At 37.8% G+C, this 26,608-nt stretch overlaps 2 protein-coding genes across 3 annotated transcripts; both read right to left on the reverse strand.

The window, feature by feature from the left end:
* Nucleotides 1–623: 623 nt before the first annotated feature.
* Nucleotides 624–5,260, reverse strand: LOC122022456 (cold-regulated protein 27-like). Its single transcript, XM_042580474.1, has 5 exons — nucleotides 5,222–5,260; nucleotides 2,277–2,477; nucleotides 1,897–2,176; nucleotides 1,150–1,262; nucleotides 624–1,027 (listed from the first exon to the last, which is right to left on the reverse strand). Exons 1-5 carry the CDS (start codon nucleotides 5,258–5,260, stop codon nucleotides 863–865), a joined length of 798 nt encoding a protein of 265 aa, XP_042436408.1. The 3' UTR covers nucleotides 624–862.
* A 15-nt stretch (nucleotides 5,261–5,275) lies between these two features.
* On the reverse strand, nucleotides 5,276–26,581 carry LOC122022457. Of its 2 annotated transcripts, none has more exons than XM_042580475.1 (5): nucleotides 26,440–26,581; nucleotides 25,805–26,338; nucleotides 25,666–25,737; nucleotides 6,001–6,081; nucleotides 5,276–5,908 (listed from the first exon to the last, which is right to left on the reverse strand). In XM_042580475.1, exons 2-5 carry the CDS (start codon nucleotides 26,029–26,031, stop codon nucleotides 5,851–5,853), a joined length of 438 nt encoding a protein of 145 aa, XP_042436409.1. In that variant the 5' UTR covers nucleotides 26,032–26,338; nucleotides 26,440–26,581; the 3' UTR covers nucleotides 5,276–5,850. The 2 variants fall into 2 exon arrangements, with proteins under 2 accessions (XP_042436409.1, XP_042436410.1); XM_042580476.1 differs by having other exon boundaries at nucleotides 5,277–5,908; nucleotides 5,987–6,081.
* Nucleotides 26,582–26,608: the final 27 nt, after the last annotated feature.

Genomic DNA, 26,608 nt, shown 5'->3' on the forward strand with positions numbered 1-26,608 from the left:
TATTATTATGAAACCATTCCTATTCAGTAGTTAACTGAATACTCAAATATTGCCACAAGTTAGTAAAACATGGATAGATAGAACAAGAAACAGAATTCTTCAATGAAATCTAGGGGCATAAATAAATTAAATCGAGTTGAATAATATGAATTAAAATCTAGGGGCGTAAACGAATCAAATCGAATCAAATAATATGAAAATATTGATATTTGAGTTGAAGCTCAAAATATATATATGACATTTGAAGTTCGAAAATACAAATAATTTTCGCTTAAGCTTGATTCAAATTGTTCGAACCTTGATTCAAGCATATTCAAACTATAATTCAAAATGATTTAAATTCATATTCAAACTATAAAATGATTTAAATTCGAATTCAATTTGAATTATTTGAACCTTTTTAATTGGAATTCGATTTGAGTTCAGTTCGTGAACAATCGAATAAAATGGTATAAGTTTGAATTTGACTTGAAAAAAATATTCTAACATATTCGAGTTCGGTCTGAATTCGATAATTTTGAATATGAATCAAATATTTTTTAAGTCAGTTTGAAAAGCTCGCGAACCGGCTCGATCCGTTTGTAACCCTAATGAAATCCCAGAGATGCATAACTAGACATGGATTTCTCCTCAAGATAAACAATTAATAGAAAAGATCAGGAGATGACTCTCCCGCTTTTGTTACAAACCGTGAGCATACTACTTTGTGATAGCACAAGCTTCCAAACAGGAAGCTAAAAACCTAGTCAGTATTGAATTGATTCCACATTAACTTCTTGCTTGAAACTATCTGAAAAAACAACCATACTTATCTACATGGAAACTAGGTACACCATTATCTTCACTCTGATTTTCCGAAAATTCAACTGTTCACCTCCTCGTCGTCATATAATGGTGCTTCAGTTTCAGAGAGCACTAAGATTGAATCAACTTCCCATGTTCTGCTGCTGGATTCTGAATTTACTGTGCATAGAGAAGTATGGTTCGCAACAGAAATTGGGGAAACAAATGCTTTCTTAGAGGGGAGCTGAAGAATAATCAAATGGAAGTTATCAGTTGAAAGTTGTAAAAATTGCAAAATGAGGAATTATGCATAAATGTTTGTTCAGTTCCTATGCATAAATGAGGAATACGGAGTCTACCCCATACTTGATTATTGATAGAATTATGAGCAACTTGAGCACCCGGCTTTCTTTTCAGACTTATTGTACTTCTTTTCTCAGATATAAGTTCGTCATCAACGAAGTTCTGGTCTGACACCTCTGCAAGATGAAGGATCAACTTTCAGGCTAGATATTTCAAATAAATTGTGGAGTTCAACAAACTTGATACATTTTTCATTGCCCAGCTGAAGACTGGTTTTGGACTCACAGAACTAGAATATCAAATGGTTGAGTTTCTCCATAAAAAGAAAAGATGGTTGAGTTGCAAAATCAGCAATATGAGGATTCAGTGGCAAAGGAGAGTAGTGCATTCCCAAATAATGTAACCATCTTCATCATCATCATCATGAATGAAGCCATGTTGTCAAAGATAACTATTATGGTAGCCTAAAAACCTTTTCACAAGCAGGAATCAAATAATAATGTAGAATTATTTTTTTTCCCTTGTTAACTTACGTAACCTATGGGAAGAGTCAAAAGGTGTGGCTAAACATGAAAACCTTAGCTTAAAAAACACTTTATAAACAACATAAAAATGTATGGATAATGGTGATGGAGCACTTATAAAAATTCAGGTTTGTTTTTGAATCAAACAGAAATTCCTTGCCATATACCTATGTACACCAACACAATTAACACAAAACATACAAAAGCCTGCCTTCAATTGGACGCAAACTCAAAAGGTAATGGACTTCATAACCAAGCTAAGAAAACACCTTTAAATAATAAGTACCTGCGTTGCTACCAACAGAATCTTGACAACAGTTGTGCTTTGAGCTTGTTCCTTCTCCATAATGACCATCATTCTCTAGATGAACTGAAGGTCGAGTGAGATGAGAATAATCAATCTTGTCAGATGATTTAAGATTCTTCTCCTTCATAATGCAAGTTGGTCGAAAATGTTGAATCCATGGATTTGCAGACAGAGGCATGAGACCAGTCTCAGTCTCTGCATCTATCTTGTCCATGTCATATATAAAGTTCTTCCAAGAACTCATACGCAATACCTTGAACTACAGAGTTGACGTGGTTCTTGATCAGAAAGTTTAAGACATAATAAAAACAGGTATCAAAAGGAAAGGAACAGGGCTAAAAGTAGAAATCTCTAACAACCTGACCAGCTTTTTGATCATTTTCACATTGTCCACAAGATCCCTTTGGCATTTTCATCCTTGATAACCATCCGTGAAATGCATTTGTTTCGTATTTCTCATTGTATAGCTCATTAACAAAAGCGGATTCAATGCAATTAAGAAATATTACATGTTTTTCATCTGTCCATCCATTTGATAGAGAACCCACCAGCTGAGAGTCCTGAAAGGTAAGAGATATACATTAACTCATTATTCTATACCAAAGATGGAATAGAGAATCCGTATAATGGATATTAATGTGCCCGGTTGAGAATGTAATACCAAAGATGAATTAAGCATGCAATTGAACAAAACAAATTAAGCAAATCTGACTTCAGTGGAAATAAGTGCAGTTAGAACAGGCTATAACCTTAGATAACGATTGGTCTAGCATGAGACCTAGATGAAGAGTATGTCATGAAGTCTAAGGTGCCTTAGTATCAAAAACATGATAAAAATTGCTATCATATGGTGGAACATGACGGCCTTGCATCTTGCTATAGTATGAAAATTCCAACAAGGGATCAGGGAGAGTAGATGAGCTACGAGGACCTTGTGTGACCACTTATCAATACTTTTTAGTGAGTTAAAGGAAGGACAGAGCTATAGAAGTCTTCAGCCAAATTCCAAGGTAAAAATTTTTTGCTGAAGAAAAACAACAAAAATCCATAAAATATTCAACAAAATTCACAGCATGTTGATCTTTGTGTTTTGTTTTTTCTTCTTCTCGTAGATTTCTCTTAATGGATGACAGGCATTAAATATCCTGAAAATGTTCCCATTTCCACTTCAAGAACCTTAAGTATTTTCCTTGTTATAACATCCACAATTCCACACACTTCCTTCCACCTTTCTGGCTGAAAATTGACCAGATTCGATAATGATAAAAACTCAAGTTGAATGCACCTCCTTTGTAGAGCATACTTTACAATTTTTCTTGAGGTGTCTCAGAAATGGAATCAGATATATGGGAAATTATCATTGTTTGACAAAAGATGAAATAAGAGAACAAGTGAAAAAGGAGGAAGAAGATAAGTATTATACATTACTAGAAGAATTGCTAACCCGATCCCTGCTATTATTCGTCCAGATAAATTCTACTACTTTTCAGGAGTCCACCAGGGCATCAACAATTCGCGAGTCTAAACTATAGAGTATGACTAGTATTACTACGGGTGTCTAACTGGTACACTGAGTAAACATTCTCCCCTTCACCATCATGTTGGTTCAGGGATTCACCTTACAGACCATGGAATTCTCACTAGATCTTCCTGCATAATAAGCATGAACGTAGATCGAACCAGCATACATCAAACTCAATATACCTACGCAAAAGCCAGCGTTTTGCACTATCAAAGATTTTCAGCAAGTAAACAATCTTACGACGGAAAAAAATATCTTTATTAAGGTAAATTTTCCTTTTTCGTAAAGTTTACAGATGCACTTTTTCGTAAAGAGAAATTGGTCAAACATCACCTTTATATTGAAGTTAAAAAAGAAAAAAGAAAAAAGAAAAAAGCTTTCTTAATATCCAATCCGCTAACTACCATATAAAAAAGAAAAGCAAGAATTGGGGATGAGTCCAGGAAAACCTAAATTTATCGTTACGATTCAAAGAAATACCCGTCAAAATTCTATCTGAAAGATCCTGATGCTCAAGAGGATCAACTTAAACGACAAAGGAAGTAGGCTTCTATGGATTAGACGAGTTAGAAGTGGGGTAAACGATTACTCACAGTGCTAGGGCTCTCCAACTTGGGAATCTTTTCCGTGTTCGGCCGATCCGACTCGCCCATGTGCACGGCGATAAGTCTCCGGGAAGCCTCCCACCTCGATCGAACGTAGAATAAAAGAATCCGAAAAACAAACAAACAAACAAACTTCTTCGAAATCCTCTGCCTCTGGATCGCCCCTTCTCTTCGACGACGGAGACGGAGACGGAGGAGAAACGGACTCGATAGATCGAAGCGAGGTGGCGAACCAGAGATATTTATGCCGGCGCTCCTCGGTGGGGCCCTTGTTTGTTTGTCCTACGTGTCACGGTTTGCCAGCTGGAAAGCGCGCAGGTGGCCCACTGACTCTCTCCGACTCCATCGAGATATTTTTGGGAGGAGCAAAATTTCGCTTTCGTCCCTAGACTTTCAAAAATGACAATTTACCCAGACGAGAATAATTAACTCCACGAACGTTTCGTTGTCGAGACCGCCAAAGTATACGCGGCTACCCTCCCATCCAATCACAACACGAGTACGTCTCCAATAATACCGTCATGGATCCATATAAACATCAACTTTCCAAAAAAGGACCTTGCCAGCGCAGATGGGTTTCTTGTGGGGTTGTATGCAAAAGAAGCAGCAGAAGAAAGAAGAAAAAGGCGATTTTCATCCGGTTTTTCACTTTTTCTTATCTTTTTTAATATTCTTTTAGCATTTAATTTAATGTCGTTGGTGATATATCTTAAGGAACAAAGATATTTGTGCACGAAATCTAAAGGGAGATATTTGTTCTCAGACAGGTAACGTGACGAACTCTAATTTGTAATTCATTTGCAGTAATATCTTGTTCGTAAATGAATATATAATATTTTGATTTTTGAATAAGTGATGATACTGTGCATACAATAATGGACTAGCCATTTGTACTCTTGGGTGTCTATCAATATCAATGGAGTGGTGACAAACTAGAAGGATAGACGAGAAAACTATCCCCCAAGTAGTAAGAGTGATGGAGAGAATTTCTTTTAATTAAAAGAAATAAATCTTAGAATTTTCTGAAGATAATATGAAAATGTTCTATGGCTGGTAATGTTTAACAGAATAAGATATGCTTACTGTCCTTCTGACGAGAGCACTCCAGTTTGCTAACAATATATTCAGAAATCAACAAACATAATGAATGGACAAGATGATGTATTTGGTTACACACCTCAGTCACTTTCTTCTTCATCATCTTCTTCGTCTTCATCTGCAAAGAAAGAAAAGAAAGCAGTTAGGATGGAAAGTATGGCTTCTCAAGGGGTTTAAGGAACAAAATAAGGGTGCAATATCTCAAAAGTTTACTGAGAAAAGAGTGAAGATCAGAATTCACCAAATTGCACTTTAAAAGCACCAAATAGCATAAAGAACTCAAGACTAAGAACTATGTGGAATTGAACTCTTTGATAGTAAACCTAAAGACCTGTGTAATAAACAAATAAATAAATATATTACACAGATGTGAATTACATGAATCATGGCACTCAAGACACGGAATGTTCTAGATAGGATCATAGAATAAAACTTTTTATCACACGTATAGTAGCGTAGTCAAGTTTCATTGGTTTTTTTTTTTTTTTTTTTTGCTAAAAGCATAGAGGTTTCCTTCTTGGCTCAAGGTACCTCCAATTCTTATTCCAAACGCATCACAGACTATTTAGAATGTTTTAGAGAGGTTGGGATGTTTGGATGGGGACATTAGTCATTTTTTTCTTTATTCTTGAAATGCTAAAGAGGAAAAAATTAGTCCAGTGGATCTCTCCTTTCTTAAGCTAATTAGTGAAAGGAGTTACATTGGTGCTAATGTTCTTGATGAAGCTGCTGCAGAAAGTCACCAGTCATGGCAGCTTCTAACCTCCTATAAGAACATGATGCATTATACTATGTAAAATATATATAAAATATGTATAGACGCAAAGCTTAGCTTGTAGGCTACCTCCTCCAAACAACCTTTTATGAACACCGATGAAAAATGTGTTCATCCCCAAGTACTTCTCTAGCGCTCTTCGAACACCTTCAAGTGTCAATGTGCTGGAAGACAAAACAAAGGAAGGTCTGGTCAAAACAAAGTTAATATCACAGGAGTAAAAGAAATTTGAAGAGTTAACGTCCATGAATGATACAATTACATGGACTATTTCCAAGTTGTAGACCATGGTCAAATATACTTAAAAGTTAGATGAAACACTACTGACTTACTCATGTTGCATTTCTTGTTCAACTTAGCCTAAATATTCTAAGAATGAATGCGCATGCTTCCTAATAAGCCATCTTCTTTCTAATGCACATGCAACATGAATTTAAACCACAACATCTTAAACCATCTTCTTCAACTGAAAACTTAGAAGAAACTTGAATTCATGTGTGAGGCAGGCAAACTCAATACCAACCCAACCCATCGAGGGCAACCAAACACATTCTGCACACTAAAAAAAAACAGACATTTCTGCCATATTTCCGTAACACAAGGCAACACAATAGCGAACATATGGAAAATAAGTAAAAGAGGAAGGATCAGGGTTATCCCAGTCAGCTGGCTCCTAGAAGTCACCCACACGTGCTCGCATAGTGCGGATATGTCCGCCTCGACGCCTTCCTTCGTGTTCGCCACATCTGGATCTCCCTCCATGGCCACTGGCTAGAAGAACGAGAAGGAGGAGAAGGAGAAGAACAGGCAGAATGAGTGTGGAGGGCAATGAGCAGCACTACGCCCAAACCGGTTCGGCCCGAGTTAGACCGGTACTGAATGAACCAGACCATAATTGAGCTTTCAAGTCAGATATGCATGTATTGACTGTTGTATGAGCAGCAGACTCCTGTTTGATCAATCAGTTCATCTGTCTCATCTTCTTTGGACTTGGGCAAAGTAAAGCTTCTGTGAATAAATCAGACATTAGAGGTTGTGAATAAAAGCTTCCGAGGCCTAACACACTAGAAATTATGCAATCAAATATCAATCATATCGACAGAAGAAAACAGGCAGGGCCCAGATGATGCAGTACCCCATACAGTGTGTGCAAAATGGGACACAGTGCAGAGACACAATAATAAAACGTGGTTACATGAAATATGGTGTGGGGGGTGTTCCAGAATGGAGAACATGGAGATGAAAGATAACCAATCATAAGCATCATCAGTGAGCTGAACATGGCGGTTCATCATGTGTAAAATATCTTCCTCAAAGTTTTGTCAGTGTTAGCAAACACATTTCTCATATTAGAAGTATTGCTTGAAGGACTGATAACTGGTTTTCATAAGCATCAAGATAATCAAATTGATAACTGAAAGAAAACTAAATAGATTTGAGTTGGTCTTATGCCAATTATTTGTTTAACCTGGTAACAAAGCTATTGATTGAATAGAATCAATATCTCGAAAACTTTAAGAACTACAACTCTGACCAAGTCACTTGATTTTCAAACAAGTCAATCTTGTGATAAGAGTTATTATTTGTATATTAGTTACCATATGTGTATATATTAATTACCATATTATCGGAGCAAATTAGTTAATAGATGTTCCAATTAGGATAATTGTCAATTAGCCTAATTATAATTTTTTAAAATAGATCCTTAATTTGTATATAAATATGTCTCACTCTTCAATAAAGTTTATGTATTCTTTTCATCTCAAAAAGGTAGATCCGCTACCTTAGCGGCCCCCTATTCTTTTCATCTCAAGTTACATGGTATGATAGCATTAGCGATTAGAAATTAGGATTAATCCTCCACCGATTCTCCTTTGATGCCCTCTCTCTCTCAACCTATGATCCCTTTCTCCTTCAACACCCTCCGCTCGCTAGCCGAGAGGCGGCCAGGCTTCTTCAGAGACACCTCCTCCTTCGCCAATTCTCCTTTGACACCCTCCGCTTGTTTTGGCGACACCTCCGCCTTTGCTAAAACAATGATCAACTCGTAGCAACATCTTCAATCCCTCCTCCCACGAACCCTAGCCATCAACGAGCTCCAAGCCTCTGCCCCATTAATGTACTGCGATCATGCTGCCTATCCCGTGATCGCGCTCGCCTCTTGCAACGACGACTTCAGCGTTGCTTCCTGCTACGACAATCACGCGCATTTCCAACCCCGGCTAAGTCATCACCACTACTACAGGACTTCTTCTTCTTCTGTTGCTGTGTTTTCTCTTGTCCTGCTTTGCCACCGTCGGCATCTACCCTCATATCCTCTCGGTGCAAGCAAGAGATCTGTCCACTGTAGTTGTGCTCTCTTCTGTTGCTGCGTTTTCTCTTGTCCCACTTCGCTACCGTCGGCGTCTGCCCTCATATCCTCCCGGCACAAGCAAGAGATCCGTCCATCATAGCAGAATCCTTTTCTGTTGCTGCATTTATACTTGTCATGTTGTTGTGCTTTCTTCCCGTTGTTGTGTTTTGTCTTTCTGGTGCAAGCTACAGATCTATGCATCGAGGCTCCATCTCCTGTTGTTGTGTTAAAAAAAAAAAGGACAGCCCGGTGCACGAAACTCCCACTATGCGGGGTCCCGGGGAAGGATCCATTGTACGCAGTCTTACCCTGCTTTTTGCAAGAGACTGTTTTCAGGATTCGAACCCATGACCTTTTGGTCACAAAGCAACAACTTTACCGTTGCGCCAAGACTCCCCTTCCTGTTGTTGTGTTCCCGTGAGATAAAATCTTATGACTGAGAATAAGCCTTATCTTGTGACAGATGTAGTGCCCATAAGATCACATACCATAAGCTAAAGGTTCGAACTATTTGGATTGGAGTAAAACTGATCGTCTTTATCTACGAAGTATTGATAAAGATGGTCATTTGATTGATGATCCTCCTAAAGATGATTTGAAATAGACATGGCTAAGAGAGGATCATCGCTTGTTCCTTCATATTCGAAATTGTATTGATAGTAAGGTACTTGGTTTGATGAATTTGTTAAAAACTAATGGATTATTTGAAATTTTTATATTCTGAAAAGGGGAATCTCTCCTGCATGTATGAGCTTTATAAAGTCTTTTACCATGTGGAAAAACAAGATCAACCGCTGATCAGTTATTTTATGGTGTTACAAAAGATATATGAAGAGCTTAATATGTTGCTGCCCTTTAGCTTTGATGTGAAGGTTCAACAAATCCAACGAGAGAGCAGATGGCGGTCATAAGCTTCCTTGCTGGCTTATCTCCTGACTTTGAGTTTTCTAAGTCACAAGTTCTCTCTGGGTTTGAGGTCTCCTCTCTACAAGATGTATTTAGTCGCATTCTTCGTACAGAAACTACTACACCCACACCACTTAGTGGTGCTCTAATAAGTTGCAATACTAATTATGTGTCTAAAAGATCAACTTGTTACAATAGAAATAAAGGAGGTGGTCCCAGGACTTTCAAACTCGAACGCGTAATTCTAGTAGTATTTTGTGCAATCAGGCTATACAAAATTTGAGTGTAGAAAGTTTTAGTACAAAAATTAGCAAAAATACTTCGCCCATATTGCGTCTACTAATGATGCCTTTGATAAATCAGTCTTTATTTCTGTACATGAGTTTGTCAAGTTCTCAAAATATCAAGAATCATTCAAATCGCCATTTCCCTCTTTCACTGCTATTGATGATTCAGGTAAACAAAATGCACGTCTTCTTTCCTTATTCTCCAAAGAGTCATTGATTATGGTGTCACGGATCACATGACAGGTAATTCTAATTTATTTTCTACTTTCAATCCAAAGCTAATACTCATATTGTTACTTTAGCTGATGGGTCTCCATCTTGAATCGAGCAATATCAATTCTACCCTTTTGCTTTCTCTGTCATCTGTCTTATATTTACCTAATTTATCCTTTAATTTATTCTCTGTCATCAACTAACTAGTAATTTTAACTGTTGCATCTCAATTTTTCCTAATCATTGCTTGTTTCAGGATCTTTTGATGAAGAAGCTTATTGGTAAAGACCAGGAGTCTGGAGGCCTTTATATTCTTGACACAATACTCCCCAAATTCATTTGCCTACTTGAGTGTCACTTCTCCATTCGAGACTCATTGTAAGTTGGGGCATTCATCTCTACCTTTGTTCAAAAAGCTTTGTCCACAATGTAAGGAAGATGTCTTCATTAGATTGTGAGTCGTGTTAGTTTGCAAAACATCACCGTCTTAGTTCGAGTCCTAGAGTAAATAAACATGCTACTATTCCTTTGAATTAGTTCATTCCGATATTTAGGGTCCTTGTCTTGTTTTATCTAAACATAGTTTTAAGTATTTTGTTACTTTTGTCGATGATTACTCTCATGTAACCTAGTTATATTTAATGAAAAATCATTCTGAGTTATTTTCTCTATTTCGTGCCTTTGGTGCTGAGATTAAAAACTCAGTTTAATACATCCATCCGTACTTTGCAAAGTGATAATGTTAAGGAAGGAGTATATGTCTAGTTTATTTCAATCGTATATGGATCAGAATGACATGCTTCATGAAACCTCTTGTAATGACACTCCATCCCAAAATAGTGTAGCTGAACGTAAAAATAGACATGTTCTTGAAACTGCACAGGCCCTTTTATTTCAAATTAATGTTCTCAAATCTTTTTGGGCTTATGCAATTTCTAGAGCATGTTTTCTCATTAACCGCATGCCTCGGTGAAATCCCTTACAAATTTTTTTTTTACCAATAAGTCATTTCCTATTAACAAAAAAAATGTGGAACCGCCACATCAGCGGCCCCCTAAAGCCGGTCCCATGGATATGGAGGGAGATAAATGTAAGTACACAGTTGAACCCTAGGATATTTAGTAGCACTTGTTTTATTCAGGATGTTCATCAACATGTCACTAAATTAGATGTCAAGTCTTTAAAGCGTATCTTCCTTGGTTATTCTCGTCTTTAAAAATGCTATAGGTGTTATTGCCTCGTATTAATAAATATCTTTATCTTAATTGATATTACCTTCATGGAAGACACATCTTATTTCCCATCTTTACCTATTCTGACTCATCAAAGGAAGGATGATGATTTGTTGGTGTAATCTATCACACCCTCTGCACCTAGGCGTCACCCTCTAGACCCACTACTTCGTCATCAAATCCAGTTCCAAGCAATGATCTTCCTATAGCGTTACACAAAGGTAAATGATTTATTTCTTATAACAACTTGTCGTCTTCCTCTTGTTCTTTTATTACTTCACTTGATCCTATCTCTATTCCTAGGACTGTGCGTGAGGTCATATCTCATCCTGGTTCGAAAGATACAATGATAGAGGTGATGAATGCTTTAGATGACAATGACACTTGGACTTGGTCGATCTACCTTCAGGGAAATGGGCTATTAGATGCAAATGTGTATTCATAGTTAAAGTTAATCTGGATGGGTCAGTTGTTAGATTAAAAGTCCGTCTTGTCACTAAAAGCTATGCTCAAATCTATGGGGTGGATTCTTCTGACACTTTTTCTCATGTTGCAAAGTCTGTTTGATTGTTTATTTCAATAACCGCTACTCATCATTGACTTTTACATCAACTTGATATCAAGAATATTTTTCTTCATGGTGATCTTTAGGTAGACCTGATCACGGTTCATAATCGACGGTTCGACTGTTTAGAACCGACGGTTCAACTGTTTAGAACCGCCGGTTCAACGGTTCCAGGTAGGTCGACCCCTTAACCTTAACCGCCCAAGACAATTACGGTTCACGATTCGGAACCGCCGGTCCACGGTTCGGAACTGCCAGTCCACGGTTCAGTTCACGCCACGGTTCAAGATTATTATGTTAAAAAAAAATAAAAATTTAAAATTTAAAAATTTTAAAATTAAAATTTATTGCAAAAAGGGGCTTGCACTTATTTAAGTTGTCTACATATCCCCTTAGAGTATAGGGGAATCAAAGTCCACATAGTTCTTTTATATTTTTATCCTTTTACATTGTCACTCACTTCCATTTCCCATTCCTGTCGTATTCGTTCCTTCAGAATCAAAATCTTCAACTTCGTCATCTAAAAGTTGCATTCCTTGGATTCCTTTCTCCGCTCTAGTCTAATCGTCAAATAATGCTCGAGCTTCCAATCAGTCGGGAGACAAAGTTAATCGTCGTTCATCTAATATATTGCCGCCAACAATGAACGTATGCTCCACAACAACAGTTACACTGGACAAGCTAAAATTTCTTTGGCGATCACGGAGAGAACGGGAAAGTTTCGAGCCTTCTGGGACCACTACTTTAAGATATCGAAATTTTTGCTATCTGCTTTATTAAAATCAAAAGAAGTCGTAAAATAATTCTCAAGATCTTGTGTGGAATTTGAGAATCCTCGTGGACGTTTTGTCCGTTCTTTTAATAAAAGTTGTGCTTTTGTAAGTTTTAAATTACTACTAGTTGTTTGTTGTATTTTAGAAATATTAATTTGTGTTTCATATTTTGCATAATATTGCTTATAAATATCATATAAATAAATTCTAACATTATCTACAATATTAACTAGATCAGGAGAAGAAGAATTTTTAATTGGAATTAAAGCGTCATAATATAAAGTTAACATTTCTTATAAAACTTTTAATTTAAATCTAGGATCTAAAGCAAATGTAATTAAATAAATTTCAGGAATAAAATAAAAATATTTTTCCCATTTAGTTTTCATAGCTATGGTGCAAGAAGATAAAGATTCATTATTAATATGTTCATTTAAAACTAATACTATATTAGAAAAATGTTCTAAAACTAATTGAGCAGTGGGATAATAAACATCGAAAAGTTGTTCGGCTATATCATTAAATATTTTTAAAATTTCACAAATACTACTACAAATATTCCATTGTTGTGAAAATAAATATATATTAGTATTAATATTTTGTGCAAAAAATGAACATAATAATTCTTTATATTGAAATGAATCTTGTAATTATTGGTATGTTGAACTCCAACATATTGGTACATCACGTGGAAATTTTTTAGATCTCATTCCATTAGTTTTACAAAACCTACCCCATTGTTTTATTATAGATGGATGAGACCATAAATAAGAAACTGCAATTCTAATTGGTTTAATATAACTTTTTAAAATTTTTAATTCATCTTGAACACATAAATTTAAAACATGACATACACAACGAATATGAAAAAATAAACCACCAATAATAGGTTGACAAACAAATTTAAGATCATCTATAGAAGCGGTATTGGAACTAGCATTATCTAATGATATTGAAGATATTTTATGAGTTAAGCTATCTTCTTTTAAAATTAAACATAAAAATTATGCGATGTTATAAGCATTATGTGATTCATCAAAAACTCTATAAGCTAACAATATTTTTTTAGAGGTTCCAAGAGTTATCGATCCAATGGTAAATCACACCCATATACGAATGTGTTTGCCAATAATCTTTTTAAATATCGGAATATAAAGAAACTTTATTATCTAATTTACTAAATTCATCAATTAAATTCTTTTTTCCTTGTTTTACTAATGTTTTAATTGTACGAGTAAGTATAGTCCTAGGAACACGTTTAGCACATGGATTAAGAGATTCTTTATAAAAAATCTTCAAGTCTGCATTTAGATCTAAAACTAAAAGAAAGATGTTCGAAACAAATTTAGCTAATGGTTCTTTTAATTTATTATCCGAATATAAAAATAAACCGGAATCAGTACTAGCGCTAGTTGAAGAAAATCTTAATAATTGTGTTTGAGAATGGTCGAGTCCATATTCCGTCGGGTGCTTCGTTTCTACATGTCGTTTCAACGACCCATAGTCGCCGCCAGCTTGGAATTTGTAGGAAGCATCACAGTGCTTCCTTGTGTTTCGGAAAATGTTTAGTGAAAATGTTTAGTGAAAATAGAAGACTTTAGAGGAGGAAGTTTCCGAACCTTAGAAGTAATTGCATCAGTACTTCCCTGTGTTTCGGGTGTCGGATTCGGAACGTGCTCGATCTCATTATCGGTGGATTGAATATTAGGGTCCTCCTATCGCGGATTCATTATTTCTTTTCCCTTCCGAGCTCAAGATGACTCCTTCCATTGTAATTGAAAATTGAAAACGAAAGTGTATAGAGAATATGAAATTGAGATTAAGAGTAGAGAAGATGTGTGTGAAAATAATAAAATGAGCTCTCTATTTATAGAGTTTGGATAGTAACAAATACTAAATCATAGTCATTGATCAAAAAACGGTCAAATGTTCCTAACCGTTGAAAAAAATACCCAAAAAAACCTCCTTCCCTCCCCCAACGGCTAGGAATCGCCGGTTCCAAAGGGCAAAAAAAAAAAAAAATCTTGTTGAACCGGCGGTCCGTCGAGTTTGCATTTAAGGAACCAGAACTGAGTCGGCAAGTTGCCGGACCGGTTCCGATTCGACCCAGCGAACCGGGTCAATGGGCAACCAACCCGTTGACCCAGTTATGGGCCTAGGTTGGGTCCGAGCCAGACCCGACCCGGGGTCGGGTCTATCTTTAGGAGGAGGTGTATATGGAGCAATCTCCTGGCTTGGTTGCTCAGGGGAGTTTAGGGTAAGTTTTGTGGTCTTCAAAAATCTTTGTATGGTTTGAAACAGAATCCTCGTCCTTAGTTTTAAAATTTTAGTCAGATTGTTAAAAAATTTGATATGATGAAAAACAAGTCTACTCATTTCGTATTCTAAAAGCAGTTAAGAAATGATATCATTCTATTAGTTGTATACGTAGATGATATTGTTATCATCGGAAGTGATACTATGGGAATCTCATCTCTTAAATCTTTCATTCATACTCAGTTTCATACGAAAGAGTTGGTGGTGCTAAAATATTTCTTGGGTGTTAAAGTTATGAGTAAAAAAGGTATATTTCTATCTTAGAAAATATATCATCGACTTATTAACTGAGATAGAAAAATTAGGGGCAACACCTTGTAGTACTCTAATGACTCAAAACATGCATCTCATAGGAGGTGGGGAACTATTTGAACATCCAAATCGAAGGTTGGTTGAGAAGTTCAATTACTTTAACTCGTCGTGATATTGTATATTCGGTCAGTATTGTTAGTCAGTCTATGTCATTTCTAACCGTTCATCATTGGACAGTATTAGATCAAATTTTGTGTTACTTGAAGGAAGTACCCGGACATGATATCGCATATAAAAATCATGGGCACACTCCTATTGAATGTTTTTCAGATGCAAATTGGGTAGGTTCTAAAATGCATGGAAGATCTACTTTAGGTTATTGTATCTTTGTTGAAGGAAATTTAGTTTCATGGAAAAGTAAGAAGCAAAACGTTGTATCACGATCCAATGCAGAGTCAGAATATAAAGACTATAACATAGTTTGTTTGAGAGATAATATGGATATATCAACTTTTGACTGAAATAGGACTTAAAATTTCAATACCAACTAAACTATGGTGTGATAACCAAACTGTTCTTCATATTACATCGAATCCTGTGTTTCATGAGTGAACTAAGCACATTGAAATTGATTGCCTTTTTGTTCGTGAGAAAATTTAACAAAACTTAATTTTGAGCATATATGTTACACTAAAGAACAGCTGATCGAGTAGATTAGTTTTCGGCTAAGTTATAATGCTCTACTAGATATTTCAGAGTTTGGGATTGCTTATTTGGACAAGTAGAATATGTGATTACCTTCCTTGGAGAAGTAAAACATGTCGGTGGCTCGCCCAAGATGCTGAATCATTATTACTGAAGTGAAGTGGTAACTAAGAAGACATGGTATAAGATTAAACATTAGAAGTTTCAATAGCAAAGTATTAGCCTAGAGCATCAACTTACTCAAGAAGATCCAGGTACTAGACCTAGAAAGTTGAAATAGATAGTTAAGGCAGTGATCACTGAGTGCACCAACTACTGCATTAACAACTACTAACCTGAATTATTCATCCTTGGCCTTTTTTGATCACGGGATGAACATTTCAAGTTAAGTCCTCCATGAATTAGCATTTTGAGTAGAGCAAATTGCGATCATAAATTACATTTCAAGTGTTAAGATGACATTTCACGCACATAATCTCACACACTCTCATACCTCCATGGCATCAACACCTTAGAGTCCACCTCTCTAGACATTTGATCCATTGGATATACTAAGCTCCCTAAGCTTGCTCTATGCCATTTGATACTCTACACCTCTAAGTTCACCTTATTCCAAATCACCAAAAGGTTCACTTTGCGTCAAGTTTCCAATCCATCGGATGCACTAAGCTCCCAAAGCTTGTATTGTGTCATCTGATCCTACTTGCCTTCCTAGTACAGCTTGTACTAGACCTTTGAGTCCTGAAACTTATAACTACTCAATATTCATCACCCCAGAGTTCACCTTGTGAGACCTTCAATTCATTAGATGCACCAAGCTCTCATCTAGCCATCGAGCAAACATACCTCCCATCCAATATTCTTTACTTTTGTCTTCACCTTGCACCAGACCTCTAAGTCATTAAGCACAATCCGACTCAAATCCATCACATCAAGTCAATTTGTTTTGCGAGCTCCATGTGTATTATACCAAGTCCACATCAAAACAACTTGGGAACATTGTTTTGTTGGAAAATTTGAATGGAAACACGACTTGTGAGTCTTAGTCCCACGGCGAAAGAGAGGCATTACGGTCCAGGGTCCGGATTGCACCAACCCAAGAGTTCTTATGTGAACCCTCTTGCTCATAAATGAATCGGTCGAGACACAATGTGTCCGTATAGATCAGCTGGGAATTACCACTTGTCTCTTTCGGACACTCAAGCACACATGGCATTGCCACGTGGGTTGCTCCACAAGCAAGCAATGCTTGGCATTGCCACGTGAGTTGCATCATCGGTGGCTTGTTGAGCAAACCAAACATTGCTTGTTGATCAAGCAAAGCTTGGCTTGATAGAACATGGCACGTCCAGCAAGCTTTGTTGCCTTTCAATTTTCGATTGGCAGAACATGATAGCTCTCAGGTATTAGCTAAGATTGCTACAACAATCAATGTTCGATTGAGCTCGTGATCTTGCCGTTTTATCTTGGGAAATAGAAGTCCATAGAAACCTCCGAGCATGAGGGGATGAATCTATTTTAAGGATATTGCACTCTGCATGACTCAACCTTCATTCGATTCACTCGGCGGCTTAACTCACTGACTAGAGAGCACTTCACCGATTCGACTCGGCAAAGAGCTTGGGTGAGCTTCCTCCTCATCAACCGACTCAGGAGAACAGTCGACACATACGCCGACTCAGCGACAGCATCTCTGCTCAACTTAGGCTCAACTCGGATCGAGCACAAGCTAGCTCTCGGACAAATTTGGTGATCGGCTTACGACAGCCGACAACTTGAGATTATATGCTCAAGTCACCGTAACAGTAAGTCAGAATCGACAAAATCGTGAAACAGAGATTCTGTAACAATCTTGAAACATAGATTGTAATTTGGTTATTTCCCAACAAAACTTAAAACAAATTCGTGTTTGGGTTTGATTCTAGCAAACCTCAGTACAAACTTGGTGTTTCGGAGTTTGTGTGTAACAAACTTAAAGCGGAAATCCGGTTTGTTGTAGGTATTGTGGAACAAACTTTAAACTTACTTATTCTGTTGCAATGGCAGTAGAAAATATTGAGATGCAACAGGCTCAACAGGTGCCAACCTTCTTCGCCCCGATTGGGCCCGTCCCAATCACACATGGGGAAAGACCAGAGAAGTTCATGGGCTTGAACTTTAAGCGCTGACAGCAGAAGATGTTCTTCTACTTGACCATGCTGAATCTAACATGTCTCTTGACTGAAGAACCTCCCAAGTTGGTTGAGGGTGTAAATGATGGAAAACCATCATGGCAGTCAACAAATGGAACGAGTCTGAGTTTCTCTATCGAAATTACATCCTCAATAGTCTTACCGATTCGTTGTATATTGTATATGTGAGAAAAAAAGACAAGAGTACTGTGAGAATCCCTGGATAAGAAATATAAAGCGAAGGATGCTGGGGAAAAATGTTTATTGTTGGCCTCTTCCTCCACTATAAGATGATTGAATCTAAGTCAGTGATCAACTAAGTCTAGAAGGTAGATCTGCTACCTTAGCGACCCCCCTAGTGTCGGCCCCACGGATATGGAGGGAGGTTCATGCAGGTACAAAGGCCATAGGCGCATGACGAGGTAAACCCCAGGTCGTCAGTTCCTGAGAATCGACCCCTGACCATTACGCCAGAGATACCATGTGCTCACCGTCTGCGCTACGCCCTGGGGCAGATCAACTAAGTCTAGAAACTTCAAGTAATCTTGCAAGAAATTCCCTCAGAGAGCATGATTCTAAGTGAAACCTTCCCGGTACAGCTATAATTGAAAAACTACTTGTTTACAGTAAGGACTTCAAGAATTACGTGGAGCACAAGCGGAAGAAAATGAACGTGGAAGAACTTACGGTTAGACTTCGTATTGAAGAGGACAAGGGTTCAGAAAGAAAACTGTTCTCTCATGGTACTGTGAAAGCCAACGTTGTCGAACACGGATAAAAGTCGAAGTGGAGGACTACGCGTGCTTCCAAAATGCAACCCAAAGGACTTATGAAAAAGAAGTTCTTAAGGAAATGCTACAATTATGATCATGTGGGTCACAAGGCTTTGGATGGTAAAAAGCCGAAAAAGAAAAAGCATGAGACCAACCTGATGGAAGAATAAGATATGGACCTCTGCGCCGTGGTCTCTAAAGTGAACCTGATAGGTTCCAATCCGTGGCAATGGTGGATCGATACCAATGCCACTAGACATGTGAGTTGTAACATGGAGCTGTTCCACAACTTTGAGAAAGACAAAGATGCAACAATCTATTTATGGGAAATTCAGCAACCTCGAATATAAAAGGCTAAGGTAAAGTGGTGCTAAAGATGACCTCAGGTAAGAAGCTCACTCTGAACAATGTGTTGTATGTTCCAGACATTTGAAAGAATCTAGTATCTGAATCTCTTTCGAATAAGCATGGTTTCTGCATTATTTTTGAGTCGGACAAAATTGTGCTGTCTAAAAAGAGAATGTTTGTAGGAAGAGGTGATGTATATGATAGGTTGTTTAAGCTTAATGTAATGGTCATTCAGCCCAAGATTTAAAATCTTGACCCGTGCCGAGGTTTCGGCCTTACACCGGAACGATACGGTTTCGGTATCGTATCGTGCCGTACCGATAGGGTTTCGATATATATATATATATAGGCTTGGTTGTTGTTATATTAGTTTTATGTAACTTAACCATATACATTTCTCAAAACTTCTAAAATAAAGAATATGTAATCTAAAGTATTTCCTAGACATTCATATCAGCAAATATGTGTTACGATAGGAACCGAAAATCTAAAATGTAGAGAGCTGAATATGTTAATATTCATGGCTCCAAATCTTACTTATAAGTTAAAAAAAATTATTATCTATAATAATTATATAAATTAACATAAAGATCATAATATATATTTAATAATTATATAAATTATTTATTTTTTAATTTATATAATATATAATTATAGTTCATAAATATTCTAAAGTGTGTGTGTATATATATACATAGAGCTTATATTGAATTCTAAAATCAAATTTATTTAAAAAATTTATATAATTATTAAAAAAATTTAACAATTATTTTTTTAAAATTATTTATAAAATTTTAAAGTTATTTTAAATATTTTTATAAAATTTTAATCTATTTTAAATTTATTAAAAAATAATTTTAAGTTTATTTTAAAAATTATTTTAAATTATATAAGTATATATTATATAAATTATCTATTTTTTATTTTAATTTTTTATATTTTTAATAAAAATATGCATTATAATTATATTAATTAATTAAGTGTTTATTTAATTAATTATTAATTTATATAATATATAATTACAATAATTAATTAGAAATTATATATTATATATATAATATAATTAAAACATTTTATAAAACCTAACTTTTCCTCGCGATTGCGCCGCAGTCGCCGCCTTCGCCTCGCCACCACCGCAGGGTTCGTGAAACGACTCCACTACAGCCGCGGGGCTCACGCGATGAGCCCGCCGCCACCACCACGGTGCTACGTGACGAGTCTGCCACGACCAAGGGGCTCGCACGACGAGTTCGCCGCAGTTGCGGGGCTCGCGCGACGCCTCCTCAACGGCCGCAGGGCTCACGCGCCACCTCTGAAGCCAGCAGTAAGCTTCGAAACCTTCTGAATGCCGGTGCAGTTTCGGTGTGCAGGCGGAACGGTAAGTTTCGCCCGTTTCGCCCGTTCCGCCCGACACAGAACGAAATTTATATCCTTGATTCAGCCTAAGATAAATAAAGTCGAACGCTCTTCTATGTATATGCTTGAGTCTTCCACTTTGTGACATGATAGATTAGGACAAGTTAACTACAATCTATTACATAAACTAATTAACATGCAAAGCATACCTACATTCCACCTTGACCCGAAACACAAGTGTGAGATTTGTGTTGAAACAAAAATGACAAGGTCATCCTTTCAACACGTTGAAAGAAGTACTAAACCACTCGGTCTAATTCACACATACATATGCGACCTGAAAGGTACGTCGACACGTGGTGAGAATAAGTACTTCATCACTTTTGTAGAAAATAACACAAAATATTATTTTGTGTATCTTATCGAAAGTAAGGATTAAGCTATAAAGAAATTTGTTCTATATAAGAAGAAGGCTAAAAACCAACTTAATCGAAAGATTAAAGTGGTCGAGGCGGTGAATATGTACCATCGTTTGCTGAGTTATGTGTTGAACATGGATCAGACACGAAACAACGGTTCCCTATTCGCCGCAACAAAATGGTGTTGCTGAGCGTAAGAATCGAACTATGAAAGAGATGACGAATGCTCTTCTATTGAGTTATGGGTTGCCAAAGCAAATGTGGGAGGAAGTTGTGTTATCAGCAAATTACCTTTTAAATAAAGTACCCCGAAATAAAATAAAAAAGAGTCCTTATGAGTTGTGGACTGGAACCATCCTACAAATACTTACGAGTATGGGATGTCTTGCTAAAGTATTGGTGTTTGATACGAGAGGATCAAGATATAACCAAAGACTGTTGATGACATATTTATCGGATATGCACATATATTCTAATTGTTCTGAGGGACCTCAATGGAAAGAGGCGACTGCATCTGAAATCGACTCTATCTTGCAAAACCACATTTGAAAATTTATGGATCTTGCTCCGGAAAGTAAACCACTCGGTTCTAAGTAGATTTTCAAGAAGAAAATGAGATTAAATGACACAATTAACAAGTATAAGGCAAGATTGGTAATTAAAGGCTACCGATAACTTGAAAGCCTCGATTACTTTGATACGTATTCTCCGGTGTCGAGAATAACTTCCATTAGAGTCCTGTTAACTATTGTTGCTCTATGGAATCTGGACATACATCAGATGGATGTGAAGACAACTTTTCTAAATAGAGATTTAGAAAAGGAAATTTATATGGAGCAACCTAAAGGGTTTTAGGCACCATGGCAGAAAAATAAGGTTTATAGATTAGTAAAGTCATTATATGGCTTAAAGCAGGCTCCAAAGCAGTGGCATGGACAGTGGATTTCACATTAATGAATGTGATAAATGTATCTATATGAAAGTCACAAAGCATGACTATGTCATCTTGTGCTTATATGTAGATGACATACTTATCATTTGGAGTAATGATAAGATACTTAAAATTCACTAAAACTTTATTGAACTCAAGATTTGACATAAAAGACATGAGCCTAGCTGATGTCATTCTAAAAATGAAAATTCTTAGGACATCAGAAGGATTTGTTCTAAGTCAATCCTGTTATGTGGATAAGATTCTTGAGAGATTCAATAAGGGTGATAATGCGTTGACACAAACGTCGATAGATATAAGTCTACATCTATCGAGAAATCACAAGAAAAGTATCTCTTAGATAGAATACTCACGAGTGATTGGAAGTCTGATGTACCTGATGAGTTTTACATGACCAAACTTACCCTACGCAGTTAGTAATCTGAGTAAATACACGAGTAATCTTGATGTTGAACACTGAAAACGGATAGCACGAGTGTTAAGGTACTTACGATATACTTGTGAATATGGACTACACTATAATAGATGTCATGCTGTGCTCGAAGGCTATAGAGATACAAATTAGATATTTGATATACAAGACTCTAAGTCTAGAAGTGGATATTTCTTCACTTTGGAAGGTGCAGTCATTTCGTGGAAATCGTCTAAATAAACCGTAATAACTAGATTCACGATAGAATATGAATTTATATCTCTTGACAAATGTGGTGAAGAGGCTGAATGGTTACGACAATCCTTTGAAGATGTTCCAAGATGCCTAAAACCTGTGCTGGCAATATGCATACATTGTGATAGTCAATCAACAATTGACCATCTATATAATGCTAAGTCTAGACATATATGTCGTAGACATAACACCATTAGACAATTGCTGTTAATGGGGGTTATCATTGTTGACTATATACGATCAAAGGATAATTTAGCGGATCTGCTAACTAGGGTTAACTCGAGAGTTAGTTGCAAGCTACTTGAAAGGAATGGGCTTGAGATAAATGTCAATGCCAGCGTTCAGTACAAAAGAAACACAACTTATGCTGACTGGACATCCCAATAATTAGGTTCAAAAGGACAACCTACCTACAACTGACTAGGCAATGACAAGATGAAGGGTAAGTAGTTTTGCTTTTAATGACCATAGTTCATAGTAGAGTAAGAGAAATATTCTCAAGGGATTACCGCTTCGAAAAGAATTGGAGGCACAATTCTCAGCGCTTCTCACAAAACCAGACATGTTCATGGTTAAGGAACACACTAGACCTGAGCTATATTAGGAAGAGTCCTAGGTAAGCTATGTTAATGCTTACATCAACGATCGAACAGTTCAAAGACATTGCATCTACTGATCATCCAATGAACAGACAAATTTTTACAAAGGAAGGTTCAAAGGGTAATACTTATTTATCGTATACTCGACTCAATTGTCAAAGGCTATCACAAATCCTTGTTTCCATTCATGTGGAGGATTGCTAAAAAATTTGAATGGAAACACGACTTGTAAGTTTTAGTCCCACAGCGAAAGAGAGGCATTACGACCAAAATTAGGAGCAAAGGGAGGTGAGAATCCGGGGTCCGGATTGCACCAACCCAAGGGTTCTTATGTGAACCCTCTTGCTCATAAATGAATTGGTCGAGACACAATGTGTCTGTATAGATCAACCAGGAATTGCCGCTTGTCTCTTTCAGACACTCAAGCAAAAGTGGCGTTGCCACGTGGGTTGCTTCACAAGCAAGCAACACTTGGCAATGCTTGGCGTTGCCACGTGGGTTGCTTCACAAGCAAGCAATGCTTGGTGTTTCCATGTGGGTTGCTTCATTGGTGGCTTGTTGAGCAAACCAAGCATTGCTTGTTGATTAAGCAAAGCTTGGTGTGATCGAACATGACACGTCCAGCAAGCTTTGGAAAGCTTAGGGGGCGTTTGGTACGCACGTTTTCCATTTTCATTTTCTGGAAAACGCGCGTTTTCTGGAAAATGGTATTTGGTTTGCGTTTTCCGCGCGCGTTTTCTAAAAAATTGGCTATCGTTTTCTAGAAAAACAGAGAATGACAAAAAGTCATTTTCTGTTTTCTAGAAAACGCGCGTTTTCCAGAAAATGAAAATGAAAACGGTGCAAACCAAACGCACCCTTACTTGCTCTTCAATTCTACTCTTCTATATAAGGAGTAGATGGAACAAGTAGTGTAGAGATTGAGAGATTGAGAAGTGCAATCTTTTCTGAAGCAATCCCTCCCTCTTGTTCTTGTTGCCGTATACTTGTTCGGTCAGCAATTTTTCTCTCTTGTTGCCTTTCAGTTTTTCGATTGGCATAACATGATAGCTCTTGGGTATCAACTCAAATCGCCACGACTGCTTGGTTGAGCTTGTAATCTTGCCGTTTTATCCAGGGAATTAGATGTCCATAGAAACCTCCGAGCACCGCTAGAGGGGACGAATCTGTTTTAAGGAGACTGCACTCTGCAGGACTTGGCCTCCACTCGATTCACTTAGCGGCTTGACTCACTGACTAGAGAGCACTTCACCGATTTGACTCAGCAAAGAGCTCAGGTGAGCTTCCTCCTCATCGATTGACTCACACCGACTCAGTGACAACATCTCCGCTCAACTTGGCTCAACTCGGATCGAGCAAAAGCTAGATCTCGAACAAACTTGGTAATCGGCTTATGACAGCCGACAACTTGAGATTATATGCTCAAGTCACTGTAACAGTAAGTCGTAATCGACAGAATCGTGAAACAGAAATTCTGTAATAATCTAGAAACGTAGATTGTAATTTGGTTGTCTCCCAACATGTTTCCCCCCGAAAAGATTATCTTCGTCTTCTTCTATCCAATCTAAATCAGTAATTGAGAAGGGTAGGAACGATCGATAATGGGTCCCAAAAATATCCAACCGAGATATCTAACCATAAGATCATTGTGTTTCCATTATTTTCTATTCTTTTGATTACCATGTATTGTGGGTTGACAGTAAAGACTGTACAAGAAACCGAAGAATACAATGAATAAACTTTCCAAACTTTGTCACCATTCACAATTGCAGATCCGTAAACCTGAACACATTGCTACTTGTCTGTCACCTGAAAGGCTCAAGGCTGCCTGTCCTGCTGGTAATTTAATTTCTGTGTTGCAATGGTTAACTGTGTCTGCAAATTCCAGCGAGAAGCAACAGATCAAAGACCTACCTTTGTGTACAAAATTACTCTCCAGGTTTTCTTAATGCTCGTCAATAAATAAATAAGTACTGAACTTTCTGGCAGATGCTTATGGGATTCCTAAATGCCTGACCTCACATGTCACATGCAGCGCAGCTGATAGGCACAAGCATTGAGTAAAAGGCTGGCTTGTTTGTACACCAATCGCACAGGCTATGACTTGCACAAAAGTATCAAACGATCAAACCTTTATATATAAATATAAAAGTTAAACTCGATCTGAGGTCGGTTACAGCTACCTCTGCCCCATTAGATTCTCTACTCCGTGCTCAAATGACAGAGAAGCAAGTTAAAATACTACTATATTTCTTGTCCACTCCCAAAATGGTCAGATCAGAATTACTGTTCTTAAACTGGATAGTTAAGTGAACCGTTCATCAATCAACAGTTACTAATCCATGATACTAGGAAACAGGATGTAAGAGACGACCTAGAGAGAAAAGGAGAGGTCAACTTACTCTACAGAGAGTCTAAAACATTATTTCTAGGTATGATAATCTCAAAGAAATGTTGTGGTAATTTATTTTAAAATCAAGTTATCGTCACATGTGAATAAAATATTTGCCAAGTTCAGAGCACCTCTGCCCCATCGTCTATCTTTTATCCTTATCCTCAGATACTCCTCGTGGCATTGATGCATAAACAAAGAACTAAGTCAGTGTTTGGTGTCTTCCACGTGGCCTGAGGGGAACATAAAAGCGCATTTGGTAAGCGATCGAAATTAGCCTTTCTAAACTTTGATTTCCGTTCCCATTAATCTACCAATGATGCACAAGGACCCGCCACTATCATGTTTCCTTTTTAACTCATGTGAAAAGGAGGGGTAGATTCGTGGAATCCACAAAAATGGATTTGCTAAATTGTTGAAGCATTGAAACGGCAATAGTAGAATTAGCAGAAAAGAGCAAGCGAAGTACCTGCTAATGACTGGAGCGAGAGGATTAAGGAAGGTAGCGGCGTAATCTTCTGCTCCGCATTTCATCGAGCGACTGCGAGATGGGGGAGAAAGCAAATAAAAGAAAGCGTTTTAAATGGAATGAGCCAAAGGCAACTTACCGGATGGAATTACCGGTATGATTTCGTCGCCCTCGCGGCGTTCTCTGTCTTCCCGGTGCTCGATCGCTACCGAGTGGTGGCCCACGAGAGAGTGGAGTGACGAAACCTGCACGTAGAAATCGAATATATCGACGAAAAACTAAAAAAATTTCAAAAGAATTAACAGCGAATTTTGGATTAGACGACGGAGAAGAGGAGAGGTGAATCAATGAACGGGACGGAGACATGGGGGAAAGGTTGGGACCCCGTAACGAATCCCGTCACGCCGTCCCACACCGCCACGCCACCACGATTTCTAGCGGCGAATTGCGCCGGGAGAGTAACGGCGTCGAAGCAGAGCAGCAAGCGGGGCCCGCCCATCGGATGGTGGAGGTGAAGGTGAAGGTGGAGGCGGACGCGGACCGGGGCAGGGACCTGGCGAGCAACTCGGCGACGGCGACAGCCGGGTCTCGCCACGTGCGCAGATGCAGCGCCCGGGGTCCCCCTGCCATGCCGTAACCTCATGCTGGTCCATGCTCCATGGCCACCCAGCTCCTGTTTATACAAAAACACGAGTAAATGTAATGGTTGGACAGATAAGAAATCAAGTTTTTATGCTGAAACTAATTTAATTAAAGAAGATTCCAGCTCGCTACCCATGGAGATGGACAGGTGGAAGTAGTGTTCTTGTGGGTTTGCAGGGTTCTCAGCGGGGGCAGACTGTGGCACAATTTTTTTTTTTTTTACAAAAATACCAGCGGGAGGATTCGCGGTGGCGGTACGGCTGCTTTATTTTTTACTTGGTTTTGCGCTCCCTATTTTTCG

This window comes from Zingiber officinale, chromosome 9B (genome assembly GCF_018446385.1).
Source record: "Zingiber officinale cultivar Zhangliang chromosome 9B, Zo_v1.1, whole genome shotgun sequence".
NCBI classification, from domain to species: Eukaryota; Viridiplantae; Streptophyta; class Magnoliopsida; order Zingiberales; family Zingiberaceae; genus Zingiber; species Zingiber officinale.

Excerpts from the sequence above, each read along its gene's own strand:
- LOC122022457 (XM_042580475.1), bottom strand. The coding sequence starts at position 26,031 with ATGTCTCCGTCCCGTTCATTGATTCACCTCTCCTCTTCTCCGTCGTCT. Across the intron at positions 25,738-25,804 it reads CATACCGGTAATTCCATCCG|TCGCTCGATGAAATGCGGAG; the intron begins GTAAGTTGCCTT and ends CCCATCTCGCAG. Across the intron at positions 6,082-25,665 it reads CTCGCTCCAGTCATTAGCAG|CACATTGACACTTGAAGGTG; the intron begins GTACTTCGCTTG and ends TTTGTCTTCCAG.
- LOC122022456 (XM_042580474.1), bottom strand. The coding sequence starts at position 5,260 with ATGAAGACGAAGAAGATGATGAAGAAGAAAGTGACTGAG. Across the intron at positions 1,263-1,896 it reads TTCTGTTGGTAGCAACGCAG|AGGTGTCAGACCAGAACTTC; the intron begins GTACTTATTATT and ends TTCATCTTGCAG. Across the intron at positions 1,028-1,149 it reads ATAATTCTATCAATAATCAA|CTCCCCTCTAAGAAAGCATT; the intron begins GTATGGGGTAGA and ends ATTATTCTTCAG.